Source organism: Ascaphus truei, chromosome 4 (genome assembly GCF_040206685.1).
Source record: "Ascaphus truei isolate aAscTru1 chromosome 4, aAscTru1.hap1, whole genome shotgun sequence".
NCBI classification, from domain to species: Eukaryota; Metazoa; Chordata; class Amphibia; order Anura; family Ascaphidae; genus Ascaphus; species Ascaphus truei.
Window position 1 is genome coordinate 244,678,986 of NC_134486.1, and position 15,855 is coordinate 244,694,840.

Sequence of the window (15,855 nt, forward strand, 5' to 3'; positions counted from 1 at the left end):
TGACAGAAACAGGACACGTTTTATTTAATGAAACATGTGACACAAATAATTATTTTTTACATTATTGCAGCAATCAGGCTTGATTTGATTATGGTAAGAAGGGTGGGTAGCCGTGTTGGTCCGTTCTTCCATGTAGTAACAAAGACGGGAGTAGGTGGGATGATACCTTTTATTCAACCAATTTGTAGTTAATATGTTACAAGCATTTGAACTTCCCAGGGTCCTTCATCAGGTTCCCAACGAAGGACCCCGAGAGGTTAGAAAGCTTGTAACATATCAACTACTTCTTGGTCCAATAAAAGGTAACATACCACCTACTCACACTACACTCCTTTGTTACTTACAGGCATACCCCAGTTTAAGGACACTCACTTTAAGTAGACTCGCGATTAAGGACATATTTTGAATAGCTCCATACCCGTGTCCATACACTTGTTTCACGAGTAGGACACTTATTCTGCCCTACAGTACGCCGCAATAGTGACGCGCTGATTCCCCTCGCCCAATAGGCAAACGGCAGCTCGAGCATGCGCCTGTCAGCACATCCTTAACAGCAATACCGGCTCCCTACCTGTACCGAAGCATCGATATGTGGGAAAAGGGTAGTGCTTCACTTTAAGTACATTTTTGCTTTACATACATGCTCTGGGCCCATTGAGTACGTTAATGCGGGGTATGTCTGTATATGATTATGAACATACAGTAACATCATTATTTTTTTTCATGAACCTTTACCTTGATGTGCACTATTTATTAAAATTGGGAGGGGGGGAGGAGGAAGGGATAGGGGAATAAAATTTGGTTTTGCTTGTTACACAGGGACACTGATATTGTGTTGGTTAAACATGGGGAACCTACAGCCGAATGCATTACGAAGGAACTGGATGTCACCCGTGACTTCACCCGGACAATTAATACAGCTCAGATTAACTGAAAATAGATAATGGTAATCCATGTGTAAAAAGCAAAAAAATTAAAAATACGAAATATGCAAGAATAAAAGGAAGTGTATCTACAAATATTTTCTTTTACAATCCAATCCTCTTTACTCTAGAAAAAAAGTGTTTTTCTTAGCTTTGGAAAGGACATTCAGCTACATTCCCTGAGCCCCTAATAAACCTCCTTGGACCTCTCTAAAGAGGAGAGAGCTCCTTTGAAAATGAATGCTGTCGGGTGTGGAACATGGCAGAGTGGAATCTGACAGAGTGTTAATTGCAGCCTGGTGTCACTACCCTCAGGAAGAGGAAATATGCAGCGATGATTACACAAGCAGGGGTTTGTGGGAGAGAAAATAGCCACAGTATCTAGCAGTAACAGGACAGTCTTTAAAACGAAAATGATTGCATTGCAAAGAAAACGTGTCTTCTTGCTGGGTTAAAAAAAACAAAAAAAACACCTAGGGCAGCACTTGTAACCATTCGTTAATATGATATTTTTAGCTCAATTTTGCACTTTTATTTTCTACACAGAAATTCCAATTACACACATAATTCTAAATAGGTATAAAATATACACACACCTACCTCTTCAAGTCAATTTTTAATGGTTAAAAAAATAAAATAAATGATAGCGAGTTTAAAGGGGCGTTTCTGCCTATATTTTTTTGTCTTGTACTAGGTGGGAAAGTAGGTAGTCCCCGGGGCTGAAATGAACTGTTTTAGTTTTTTAATTGACCTTTTAATAAAGGAAATGTTCCTTTAAAGCAGGGGTGGACAACTCCAGTCTTCATGGGTCAGGTTTTTAGACTATCCCTTCTTCAGCATAGATTGCTCAATCGGTGGCTCAGTCGAAGACTTACCCACCTGTGCTGAAGCAGGGATATCCAGAAAACTTGACCTGTTGGTGGGTCTTGAGGACTGGAGTTGCCCACCCCGACTTTAAAAGTGTAAACATTCACAATATATTCAAATCTGAGATATGATGCCAGCAAGTGTCTTAGTAACCAGGGTTTCCAGTGGAAAATAATGTTTTAGCACCAAGGACTCTCTGCCAAAAAGAAATGGGGGCTTCAAAAATGTAAAGTGAGTAGGGGGAAGTGCTGATTTAAGATCTGATGAACGTGCAAAAAGTGGAACATTCACAGCACACGATTCCTCCTGTACGTATGTGCACTCTCCCTGACTTCAGTGTGCAAGACTGAACAGTGCCACATCTATATGTATTTCCTGTTGATGTGCGTGGCAGTGGTGACCTCTTCTGGTCTATTCTGCTAATACTGCTCCCTTGTACGGTGCCATTATCAAGCCTGCCACTGCTGGAAGTCACAGAGCCCTTCAGCGCTGCTTAGCAATGTGTTGATGGCCTCCTCGGGGCTGAAGTGGTTACAGTACATTATGCTCTCTGGTATTGAACGTGTTCCACACAGTGGAAAATCAAATTGCAGCTTTAAAAGGGTCGACACGGGTTTGTTGCCAATTACTTCATTCCTTTTTGCGAACTTTTGATCTCGGAGCTGAAAAGGGAAAAAGGGACAAAATCAGCCAATTCTGATTCCCCTAAAGTGATCCAACAGTTGTAGGTGTATGTAAGCAACGAACCGTTTGGGTTTTCTTGCTTGTAGAAGGTTTTGAGCATTTCCACCGCTTTCTCAGCCTGGTATCCAGCGATGCACTGTTAAGGTATGGTAAGGTAAATGAATCTGAAGTCACATGCACGGTAGCATAAAAACAGACAGACTGGCACACGTTGCAGTGGTAGAAGTAATAACAACCTAGTGTGGCATTTAATCAAACCGTAAAAGTGATCTGATTGAACAGTTGAAGTTATTAACAGCCATAAACCATTCAGCCTGAAATATCAATATAACCTGTGCACATTTGCATAACACAGTAATAATACATTTCAAAGTGTTTGAAGAACTAGAAAGCTTAATATTTCACTATTAAAATGTCCATAAATCCCCCACAAAACTACTGATCACAACATTTGAAAAAAAAAAAAAAAAAAAAAAGGTTCTTTTTATCAAGCTGTCAAGATAGTTACACAGATCTAATTGATTTTCCAGCATCCCGTAAGTATGCTCAAATTGGCCATTGTTCGTGCCACATCTTCCAATTTCCCTTGACATGGCAGGAGTAAAAGGTTGAAGCCTTACTAAAATATTCTCCCACATTTACTAGAGGGAAAGGTTTCATACTGACCTGGATGTTGAGTCGCCCTTCTACATTGTTTATAGGCTACAGATATAGCCAGTGACATTGTTCCTAGAGATTACAACATCAATATCTCAACGTAACATTTCACTGAGGTTCCATAGGATTCCATGGGAATGCTGGTGCAGCCCACTGCAATATATCCTTAATTCACCAAAAAGAATTGGGAAGCCGGTCACACTGTAGATGAACTTTTTCAAGTTTTGGATAAAAAAGCTGAACAAGAGACATTAGAAACTACTTACTGTTAGGGAAGCTTTAGTCTTCCTTTTTGTTTGGATTTACAACTTCCCTGACGAGAAGAAACCCATTTCCCAGCATAAATATGCCAACACCTGCTAAGGGACTTGGCAATGATAACTCCTTCACGCCACATATACTGTGAGCTAGTATTCATTTATTTATTTGTAACCCTTCCTCTGCGAGTAGGGCTTTGCAATGCGTTCCAGCCACATCTGGCAAGAAAGATATTGAAATATATATATATATAAATATAGCTATTTTAGTTTCCTTTCTTTAACCCCGAGTAAGGCCGTAAGATTAGCTTTCAAACAACAAATGCTGTCCCGTACCTTGAACTGTGCTCCGGTATTGGGGATGTCATCTCCTGCTACATTCAGGACGGAGCCACATCCTCCAAATCGTTCGTTACGACAGCCGTACACCACCAGTGGGATTCATGAGATGCCGTTAAGGGTTAGTATTTAAAAAGACAGATGCCCACATTGCCTCCTAGAGATCGCTCACCATTCTGTTTTTGTCCTTATTGCTCACCCTAGTGGAATGATCATGCTGTGAGTTTCCTACAGCTGGAGAAAACACTATCGCACGCTTGTTGAAGGGGCCTCTTCCAGGATCAAAATTCACTAATGGCAGCGGCGTTGTTAACCCTTTGAGTGCCGGAGGGGCCGCCACGGCTTCTTTGGCAATCCGATCACGTGACCTCTTCTCCGAAAGCGGCCACGTGATCATTGTGTCATTGATGACGTGAGGGGAGGAGTCACCCCCATCAGTTCAGATCGTGGATGCGATCTCACCCTAAGAAAATGAGCATTTGTGGGGGGGACGTAGCTGAGGCGTCTTGGGGCAGCCAAGGTGCCGGAGTCCATGACGTAGTAGCTACGTCCTAGGGAACTCAAATGGTTAAATCGGTGTAGGTAAAAGGCAGCTTTTAAAAAAATAAACAGGTACATTTAAGTATTGGAGCAATACACAACCTCAGCGCTAAATCCAAACCTGGTCAAAAGTGATAAGTGGCAATGGATCTCTTAGTACAGTATTTACAATAAAACCACCTCAAATATCAGAAGTCCTGCAGCCTGGATAATCCTTGGATTGTTCAAATCCTTCTTGATACTGGAGAAGAAAAAAGTCCTCCTTGGCGCTGGTCCTCAGAAACAGTATGCGGTTTGCAAATTGCAGATACAGCTCAACCCCCTTGTAACGCTGTGCTTGGGGTCCAAAGAATCACATCGCGTTATAAGCGGATCGCGTTAGAACTAATGTACAATTGTATGCATTGTACAATAAAGTATTTAAGATACCAATAATCGTGTTGTAAAGTATTCATAAATACGAAAATTGGGAGCCACGCTTGCAACGCGTTATAAGCGGATTCGCGTTGTAACGGATCGCGTTATAACGGGGTTGAGCTGTACAGTATGTGTAAAAAAAACAAATACATCAGTGTGTAGTTTGGAAGCTATACCCTGATCTATTTGGGTTTTTCCCCCCACATATCTGCAATTTGCAAACCGCATACTGTTTCTGAGGACCAGCACCAAGGAGGACTTTTTTCTTATCAGATACATTTAAGTATTTAAAAACAAAATGTTCACTTAACATTTTTATGGTAATCAAAGCTTTGGAAGGGGTCTTACAATCTTTATCCAAACTCTTTAGGCAATAACAGTTTATCAAACTCAAATCTACAACTAAATTTGGTTCTTCCCCTCCTTTTGTGCATAAGTAATCATGATGCCAGCATTGGTCAAACAAAGATTGACATGAGTATCTGATAAGTATGAATTCAGCAACAAAACACAATGCAAAATTAGTAACATTGTTATTGTAAGGGTGATTGGATATTTCTAAGGAAGTCAATTCTGCTTACATTTTTTGGGGGGGGAGACTGCTCCATTGGACTGCCTCATTAAATATTGTCACTGCTAGAGGTAGTAATGTAGGCATTCACACAAAAAGGAGACACAGGCACCTTATATTTGCAGCTATGACACAGTCAGAACACAGATACCATATAAGGATGACATACCCTCAGTTCCTGTGTATGCCAGTCATCAAAGTCTAAGGGAATAATGCTAATTTATTAGATTTACCAACCTAATAATGAGCAGTGTATTAGATGGACTAATTCAATACATTAATATTAGAAGGCCTACAAGACATACAATCTCTCTCTTTTGGGTTCAGTCCCTGAGACTTTGAAAACACAACAGCTAACCAAAAACAACTACTCAAGGAATGTATATTTTTGAGTTACAGGCAATTGAAAGAAGGGAAATTCTACATTAAGTGCCTAAAAGGAATCTAAACATTTAACAGGCAAGTAAAGCCCTCCTATATTCTTGCTGCTTTGCGCCAGCCTGCATTGATCACAAGGGCTAGCAAAAGTCTTGACCACTGTCTGATCTTTCCTTCCAGTTGCACCACAGAGCTCAAGCAACAGTCTATACCACCTGAGCAAGTTGATAGACATCTGTTGCTCCTGCCAGACATGCGAGAAGAATGTGAGAAATATCTGCAGTTTTACAAGGAATGCGCAAGATGAGAAACCCTGCTATTTCAACTCTGCTAGGGTGAGGGCAGAAAAACAAATCATCAGTGTCCTTCGCTTCCTTTCACGTTCTTGAGAGACTGCCCGCGGCCGTGGGATCGCTAAACCAAGTGTTTACGTGTTCGAGATCCGAAAGACCAGTGGCACTCATGTGCCGCCGATATTCTGGCACTCAAAGGGTTAAAGGAAGAAAATAGTATGACTGTACTTAAAAATTAAATTAGGAGCAATAATAAAGCAGCAATCCGAATGCCTGTTTTCCTCCCTGTTTTTTTTTTTTTAACATATCATTGAAGCAGGGGGTACCCAGAGCGGTACCCCATTAATTTCAGCTCTGGGGACGCCCTACTTCTGGAGATAGCTCCGCAGCGGGTGCGGTAGCTGCTCTGCTTGGCTAGCAGGGATCACATAATGGCGGAGTTTCAAAGCTCTCGCAACCTGCGGGCCAATAGGAAGCTGTGACATCATCAGGTCCGGCTTCCTATTGGCCAACATGGCGCGGGAGAGTTAAACTTTACCGAGATACCGGCACCCCCTTTGGAGGTAAGTATCTCAGGAAGCAGGGGGTCCCCGGAGCTTAAATTAATGGGGTTCAGCTCTGAGACCCCCTGCTTCAACCCTATGTTCAAATAATAATAATAATAATAATAATAATAAAAAGCACATGAATTGCTCCTCCAAGCCAAAATGGGCTCTCTGCAGGATAAAGCCTGGGCTGTCTTGGCGGATAACCGCTGCCAAAAAAGTTTAAAGGTTAATGAATCTGTGTGAGAGGAGATTTATATTAGGTTCAAAGGATAGATCAACGATTGCATCGGACAAACAGTCTGAAGTCCCAAGATGGAAGAAGAGATGAAAACTGTAGTTCAATCTTTGTGACTGCTTTAAAGAAACAAGCCGCTTGTAGATGAAGTATAACGAAGCTGTTAGGCAAAGCTCCAAAGGCTGCACCTGCCCCGACCTTTCAAAGGACTGATGTAGAGAGACACTTAATTGTTTTTATTAAATATACACAGAGTGAATAGTTGATTTACATCCAGCTCGTCTTTGTGACTGACAATGTATGCCTGAGTGGTGTTGTACTTAAGACACTGAAGGGGAAAATTGGTTTGTGCAGCTTCTTATTACTCTAACCTAGTCCCCGAGGCACTAAAAATAGATTGCACGCTTTTGGGGGCAGTGCCTCCTCATACGAGTGTCATTTTACAAATGTGTAGCCCAGTCACTAATAAATAATAGCATGTCATTACACCGATGTAGTGAGTGACGCTGTTCCCCCAAAGGCTTCAACATAGCCAAGTATACCGCATACAATATCACAGTTTATATAGGACTCAATGGTTACGTTGCAGCAGAATACTTCAGTATATCCCAACATACCACGAGAGAGGCTGCCACATCGGCACAATGCACAGCTCAGGTAAAGTACACTGACAGTGCAAAGGATACTGAGCAGGCGCAGAGCCCCAGCACACATGATACATGGCTCCACGGTCACATACAGCACTGTGTCTTCAAACACTGCTGTGGAGGTCTTGCCAGTCTCTTGGCACCAGTCCAACACCTGATCTATTGCCACCATCTCGGCGTGCCGCGTGGCCTGCGCAGGGCACAGAGGGAAAGACTGTTACCGCGGACCAAGTTGCAGTACCGTCCTCAATCAACTGAGCTAAACACATCATATGTAGGGAGTCCGGATTTAGGTTTTAACTGACACATAACCACCGACTGATCTTGCACTTTCGGTTAAAACCGACAAACACCGGAAATGAAGCCTCAACCTGTTAAATTCCACCTCTCGGAGCGGCCCGGCCACAGGTAGGAGACAGAGGCATTACAAAGGTGCACCGATAAACACCAAATTCAAATGCGTGGCAAATGCGTTTCACTGTTAACATTGATAAAACAGATTTTTTTTTTTTTTAACTAAAAATGAATACACTGGAAAATAAAACAAAAACATACACCGAAAACCAGAATCCCCTAATCATAAGAGTTGCCAATTACAAGTACAGTAAACACAGTTCCCATGTGAACGACTAGATTTTTTGCCATTGGACTGTTGTCTACAATTACTTGTAGCGTAGTACTAGGAACTAACAGTAATGAGGATGTTCAGTTGTCACAAGTACACAGCATGCTGGCTTGTGTGATGTTCACTGAATGCCATAAGGAATTAAATGAAAGGTCATGGCAAATACTGCCCTGGTTCCTCTTTCGGTGGAGACATTGTACAATGACAAAATCTAAATTTCCTTTGATAATACTGTATATATTTGCTGTCATGTGTACATATATAGTGCGTGGATACACGGTAGTGCTATTTTCAGACATGTATAACGCTTCATCAACATTTTGGATGAAGCTGGGACCTGGATAATTCCGACACCATTTTTGGTTAAGGCGCAAATATGTGCTCCATGGAATTTGCCAATACGTTTTCTATAATTAATACATTGATACAGCCCTCCCTCATCATGCAGATGACTGAATGAGGGGAACACAATCAGAGAGCCCAAAAGGTTCAGATGTAGCACATCGTTTCCTATACAATTGTCCTGGTTTGGGGGGGCCTAAAAAGGCATAGAGCAAGGGGTTGTTAATTCCAGTCCTCAATAAACCCCAACAGGTCAGGCTTTCAGGATCTCCCTGCTTCAGCACAGGTGGCTCAATCAGTGGCTCAGCCCAAGACTGAAGCTGGCTCTTCGACTGAGCCACTGATTGAGCCACCTGTGCTGTTTCTGGGATACCCTGAAAACCTGACCTGTTGGAGGGTCTCGAGGACTGGCGTTGAGAACCCCTGTCATAGGGGATTATTCATGAAAGTGCAATACACCACTGATGAGCAATATTCACTTTAATGAACAACCCAAACGTGAGTTCTCATCCCTGAGCCTTGCCTGGCTGCTGTGACGGACAGTAGAAGCGAGCAAGAGATCAGAATTGTGAGCTCGCAAAACTCCGCTCTGACAGAGCAAGGAATTGTATTTAATGCAGCTTCCCCGGACTTACATTCTTCGTCTCGTTCACCTCGTTCCTTCCTTTCCCCACAATCTGATTGTTATGAACCATGAGGCAACCGACAGGAACCTCTCCATTATCTAAAGCATCTTGCGCCTGAAATGTAAAAGAAAAATAGTGTCAATATGTCAATAGTGGGGAAGCTACTTGAAGGTTTAATACAGTATGGGATAATATTCAGGAATACCTAATGGAAAACAAAATTATTAGTAATAGTCAGCATGGATTTATGAAGGATAGATCATGCCAAACTAACCTTATTTGTTTCTTTGAGTAGGAATTTAGACGAGGATAATGCAGTTGATGTGGTCTACTTAGATTTTGCAAAGGCTTTTCATACAGTGCCACACAAGAGGCTGGTGTACAAAATAAAGCAAATTGGACTCAGTAAAAATATATGCACCTGGATTGAAAACTGGTTGATGGATAGACAACAGAATTGTCATAAATGGAACTTTTTCAGGTTGGGATAAGGTAGTGAGTGGAGTACCTCAGGGATCGGTACTGGGACCCGTGCTTTCTAAATTGTTTATTAATGACCTTCAGGTTGGCATAGAGAGCAAAGTGTCCATCTTTGGTGATGACATTAAATTGTGTAATGTAGTAGAATCAGAGCAGGATGTAATTTCTCTCCAGAATTACTTGGAGAGACTGGAAACTTGGGCAGGTAAATGGCAGATGAGATTTAATACAAATAAATGTAAGGTTATGCATTTGGGAAGCAAGAATAAACAGGCGACTTACAAATTAAATGGGGATAAATTGGGGGAATCCTTGATGGAGAAGGATTTAGGAGTGCTTGTAGACAGCAGGCTTAGCAATAGTGCCCAATGTCATGCAGTAGCTGCAAAGGCAAACAAGATCTTATCTTGCATCAAACGGGCAATGGATGGAAGGGAAGTAAACATAATTATGCCCCTTTAGAAAGCATTAGTAAGATCACACCTTGAATATGGAATACAATTTTGGGCACCACTCCTTAGAAAATACATTATGGAACTATAAAGAGTGCAGAGGAGAGCCACCAAATGAATAAAGGGGATGGACTATCTGTCTTAGGAGGAATGGCTAGCTAAATTAGATTTATTTACAAATTTTAAAGAGGTGTCTAAGAGGGGATATGATAACTATATACAAATATATTAGGGGACAGTAAAATGAGCTTTCAAAAGAACTTTTCATTCCAAGGGCAGTACAAAGGACACAGGGCTCATCCCTTAAAGTTGGAGGAAAGGAGATTTCATCAGCAGCAAAGGAAAGGGTTCTTTACAGTAAGGGCAGTTAAAATGTGGAATTCATTACCCATGGAGACTCTGATGGCAGATACAAAATGTTTAAAAAAAGGATGGACATCTTTTTTTTTTAGAAAGGAAAGGTATACAGGGATATACCAGATAAGTAAACATTGGAAGGATGTTGATCCATGGAGTAATACGATTGCCAATTCTTGGAGTCAAGAAGGAATTTATTTTTTCCCTTTATGAGATATCATTGGATGATATGTCACTGGGGGTTTTTTTTTTTGCTTTCCTCTGGATCAATAAGTAAGTATAGATATAGGATGAAGTATCTGTTGTCTAAATTTAGCATAGATTGAACTTGATGGACGTACGTCTTTTTTCAACCTCATCTACTATGTAACTACAGTATGTAAAAATTATGTATATCACTGATGAAGATCACTTGTGAGCACATTCACATGTCTTAAGACAGGTCTGCAATCCTGCCTTGCTTTTCACCATTATCACCTAGCATACAGTGCTTCCACTGCAGCAAGGGATTCTGGGAAATGACATGCAAATGGGTACACAATGTGTCACCTTTTGCCCGAAATCCATTTTTACATGGAACCATGTAATAATGATAATGGTGAAAGGCAGGGGTGCAGACCTGTCTGAGACATGTGAATGAGCTCACAAGTGATATTATTTATTGGCTATATGCTTTATGGTGAGGTTTTTGGTCACCTTTTTCACCCACCATAACTTAAATAATGTACGGTAAACATACCCAACTTAAAAATTGCAAATCCTGTACAACCAACCTCACACTGACCCACAAGGTCGGAATAGCTGTCTGTGAGTGATTTGACTGGCTATGCATCTAAGCCCAGGCTGTGTGAACAGAGAGCATTTGCTTATAAGGGTTCCATGTAAACATGGATTTCAGGCAAAAGGTGACACATTGTGTGTCCATTTGCATGTCATTTCCCAGAGTGATAATGGCAAAAAGCAGGGTTGCAGACCTGTCTAAGACATGTGAATGTGCTCACAAGTGATATTCTTTAATGGAGAAAAAAACATTATGCACACACACAGCAATATAAATGAACACCTAATATATTTATGGAAAGCAAGCTATAACGTATAGTGGTGATGTCATAAATACACACTTAGACAGGAAGGGCCAATACACTCACTGCAGGTGCAGTGCAGACACTATGGTGTTTTATTGTTTCATACATTTCTTGGAAGATACTACAAAACTAACCTAGTCATTCCTAGGATACGCACATGGAGTCATTCATAAGTGATTTTCTCAAAAGACATTTCCAGGAGGTTGTGTGCAAAAGCTCAAAGGCCCAGATTCACTAAAGGGTGCCAAGCTTAAGCACGCTTTAGCAACAGTTCAAATTAATGGGAGTGAAGGCGTGAAAAAACACCCTTTACTGAATCTGGGCCAAAGAGATGCTTCATCATCATTACATACACACATTTTAAGATAGGTTTGAACATGGGTCAGTGCATTAGCCTCAAAGATTAGTGTCACAGTACTTCGCACTCGTACGGCCTCACATCCATGAGCATTTTGAGTATTTACTTAGGAGTTGTGTCTGAGTAATAACGTGCCTTCCTTAATCTAGGGGGGTGGAGAGAAAAAAGATAATAGATTTCCTTGGGGGGAAGCCTATCTTCCTAATAGATGTGTCAATAAGAAACGTCATTGGGTTTTTTTTGCATCAGAAGAGAATATAATAAATGAGTGATGTGGTCCTTGACACATTTCAAAGCAGCCTCATACATAACCCTCTATCCCCACATCTGTACCATTTGAAAAGCCTTGTGCATCCAGCTCTGCATCTCTTCAGTAAGCTCAGGAGCTTCTTCGCACGGCTTCTTAAAGTCCATAGTCAAGTCACATAGGGCTAAGAGCTCTGGGAAATCTCAAATCAGAGACAGATCAGTGAATCAATAAACAGATACACACCCAGCAAGGTGTCTAATTATTTTATTATTATTACGATATTAGCAAAAAATATATAGTTCCTCGTCTCTGTGCATTCACCATGCAACCTAAGGCTTCAGCCCCAGTGCCTGCGCTCCACGCTCGCCTGCGAGGATGGCGGCGCGTGCAGCCAAGTCCCCCGGTCAGCAATGAGCTGCAGGGGGAAAGACAGGGGGGCGTGACGGGGGTACGGCTGTGACGTCATTTAGATTTTCACACTTTAATAGATCTCTTTTTGCCCGTTCCAAAGCTGTTTTTTTATTTGATACTCCGTTCAGGAGATCTAAGCACTTGAAATATTAAGCGTCGGGGGGGGGATTCAAATTGAGATCTCGCCAGAGCCCAGTGCAGTCTAAAACGTTTTCATGGTAACTCCCAAAGCTAGAAAAGAATGATTTTTAACAGTGGAAAAAAATAAACAAATTTCCCCTTAAGAGCAGGGCACGCCCAGGGGGAAAGATACTAAAGTGATATGAGAAACATATACACTAGGTTCTGGGTGGGACGTTTGCTGCCTTAATAGCTTCTGCAGAGTAGTTGTAATGCCTCGTCTCTCTGGAATGTTAATACAGAATGTGCACACATGTATATGGGACACACATGTATATGGGACACATGTATATGGGACACACATGTATATGGGACACACATGTATATGGGACACACATGTATATGGGACACACATGTATATGGGACACACATGTATATGGGACACACATGTATATGGGACACAAGCAACATGCTACTTTTTTCAGCGCAGAGGAAGTCATGTGTGTAAAAGAATAACCCCGTGTTAAAGAGGGGGTTGCCATTGAAGTTGATGGGGATAATGTTTGTAATTGTGCGAGTTTGAGTAATATAATTCGAGGCAGCCATTGACTTTCAAATAGTCTGAACTCTGTATATACATAGGGCAAGAGCACACATGGGGCTTCGCGGCGCCCCGTGCCTCCGTCTGCTGGGCGATGTGTGAACATCCCCAGCAGACGGGGGGAGCGGGAGGGCGGCGGATAAATAATGTAATAAAAATAATGTAGTACAGTATAATGTAAATAATGTAATAATGAGAATAAATAATAAAATGAATCCGTCCCCCAGCAATTTCAGCAGCCAATCAATGAAAACGTCTGGACATTGATTGGCTGCTGGAACTGACGTCGCGCTGCTGCAGCCTGGAAACACAGTTTGGAAAGACTCCAGCTACAGCAGCGACGACGCCGTGCTTCGCAGCCAATGGCAGTTTCAACAATGAACACTACCATTGGCCACCAGGGGTCGGTGCCGAACGCGCGCGTACTTCGTGTAGCGCTGTGTGTGCCCCAGCCCTTACACTGCTCACTGACTAGCTTACCGCAATGGGGCCAGTGATTTGTTTAGAGCAGTGTTTCCCAACAAAGAAACTGTCAGATTATCCGGAAGTATTAAATCACATTAAGATGTGATTTTGATTAAAGATTTTGCATCAGATTTAAATAGGATTTAATTTCAGTTTCTAAGCAAGATTTATATCTTAAAAACCAAACAGGTATATTGCAGCTGAATCATACAAACTGGGAGTTTGTGGGGAAAGAAGAAAAGGTTTTTGGAGTTGTGCTTTTTAGGTAGTGAGACCAATATCCTAATATTTGTCCCGTAAAAGGTATCACATCCTACAACAAATTTACATTAAGGTAGGTGATACATGATGTAAATTTGCTGCACACACGCACAGTCTCAATGATTTTAGCATCAGTATTCTCAGACTCAAATGTTATTTACCATTAAAATGTCATGTTTTTTGAGCAGAACCTCAGATCCTCTAACATGTTGTGGGTATACAATAGGGTATACAATAGGCCACCCACACCACCCCTTTCTGTGTAATAGGTACAGCTGGTCCTACAGGACCCACAACATGCAGTGTCCCTGCTAAATAGGTGCAGTAGGGGGGTACATCCCTATATATAGGATCCCCCTAAATCTCCCTAATCTGGAGTGAGGTCTCTCCATAGATAGTGTATGTCTAAGTGTTATCTCTCTGTCTTCCTCTCTTAGTCTATCTTCCCACATTTCTCTCTGTACTTATCTGACTCATCTCACATCCCTGTCCCTCTACTTCTGCTCTGTGCATCCTCCCCCTCTACCTCTGCTCTGTGCATCCTCCCCCTCTACCTCTGCTCTGTGCATCCTCCCCCTCTACCTCTGCTCTGTGCATCCTCCCCCTCTACCTCTGCTCTGTGCATCCTCCCCCTCTACCTCTGCGCAGACTCCACCTCTGCTCTGCGCAGCCTCCCCCTCTGCTCTGCGCAGCCTCCCCCTCTGCTCTGTGCAGCCTCCCCCTGTGCATCCTCCCCCTCTACCTCTGCTCTGTGCAGCCTCCACCTCTGCTCTGTGCAGCCTCCACCTCTGCTCTGTGCAGCCTCCACCTCTACCTCTGCTCTGTGCAGCCTCTCCCTCTGCTCTGTGCAGCCTCCCCCTCTGCTCTGTGCAGCCTCCCCCTCTGCTCTGTGCAGCCTCCCCCTCTGCTCTGTGCAGCCTCCCCCTCTGCTCTGTGCAGCCTCCCCCTCTGCTCTGTGCAGCCTCCCCGCTGTGCATCCTCCCCCTCTACCTCTGCTCTGTGCATCTTCCCCCTCTACCCTGAGCATCCTCCCCCTCTACCTCTGCTCTGTGCATCCTCCTCCTCTACCTCTGCTCTGTGCATCCTCCTCCTCTACCTCTGCTCTGTGCATCCTCCCCCTCTACCTCTGCTCTGTGCATCCTCCTCCTCTACCTCTGCTCTGTGCATCATCCTCCTCTACCTCTGCTCTGTGCAGCCTCCACCTCTGCTCTGTGCAGCCTCCACCTCTACCTCTGCTCTGTGCAGCCTCCCCCTCTACCTCTGCTCTGTGCAGCCTCCCCCTCTGCTGTGCAGCCTCCCCCTCTGCTCTGTGCAGCCTCCCCCCTGTGCATCCTCCCCCTCTACCTCTGCTCTGTGCATCTTCCCCCTCTACCTCTGCTCTGTGCAACATCCCCCTCTGCTCTGTGCAGCCTCTACCTCTGTGCAATATCCCCCTCTGCTCTGTGCAGCCTCCCCCTCTACCTCTGTGCAACACCCCCCTGTACCTCTGCTCTGTGCAGCCTCCCCCTGTACCTCTGTGCAGCCTCCCCCTGTACCTCTGTGCAGCCTCCCCCTGTACCTCTGTGCATCACCCCCCTCTACCTCTGCTCTGTGCATCCTCCTTCTCTCCTCCTTCCCTGGTTATTAGCAGTTCACGTGCCGGAACCAGGAAGAGGTGTCTGTGCATCCGGGGGAAGTCACTGGCTGCTGCACAATCCCGGGCAGGAGGAGAGAGCTGCGGCTGAGAACAGAGTATGATCCGAAGCAAGTCACCCTCCCAATCATATGTCACCTGTCAGACACATGCATGTATACATAACTGACACACACACAACTAAAATATACACACAACTAAAATACACACACATGCACACAACTAAAATACACACATGCACACAACTAAAATACACACATGCAAACAAGTAAAATACACACACACACACACACACACACACACACACACACACACACACACACAAATGCATACATAACTAAAATACACACATACACACAACTAAAATACACACACACTCACAAAAGCATACATAACTAAAATACACACGCATAACTAAAATACACACACAAAT

The 15,855-nt window shown here is 43.2% G+C and overlaps 2 protein-coding genes across 12 annotated transcripts in view; one reads left to right on the top strand and one right to left on the bottom strand.

Moving 5' to 3' along the window:
* On the bottom strand, nt 1-15,465 carry ADAT2 (adenosine deaminase tRNA specific 2). Of its 9 annotated transcripts, XR_012801086.1 has the most exons (8): nt 15,371-15,465; nt 12,015-12,130; nt 8,959-9,063; nt 7,395-7,546; nt 3,725-3,830; nt 3,141-3,368; nt 2,538-2,610; nt 1-2,452 (listed from the first exon to the last, which is right to left on the bottom strand). XR_012801086.1 is itself a non-coding variant. In XM_075597144.1 (7 exons), exons 1-7 carry the CDS (start codon nt 15,453-15,455, stop codon nt 2,421-2,423), a joined length of 669 nt encoding a protein of 222 aa, XP_075453259.1. In that variant the 5' UTR covers nt 15,456-15,465; the 3' UTR covers nt 1-2,420. The 9 variants fall into 9 exon arrangements, 7 of the variants coding, with proteins under 7 accessions (XP_075453259.1, XP_075453260.1, XP_075453263.1 ...); XM_075597144.1 differs by lacking the exon at nt 3,141-3,368; XM_075597145.1 differs by lacking the exon at nt 3,141-3,368 and having other exon boundaries at nt 12,015-12,121; nt 15,371-15,450.
* Nucleotides 15,401-15,855, top strand: part of PEX3 (peroxisomal biogenesis factor 3) — a 24,113-nt gene continuing 23,658 nt past the window's right edge. The window contains exon 1 of one of the 3 annotated variants that reach the window (XM_075597138.1): nt 15,401-15,520. The gene's annotated coding sequence lies outside the window, so the exon portion shown is untranslated. Of the gene's footprint in view, nt 15,533-15,855 lie in introns of all 3 variants that reach the window. The other 2 variants (XM_075597139.1, XM_075597140.1) reach the window with 2 other exon arrangements.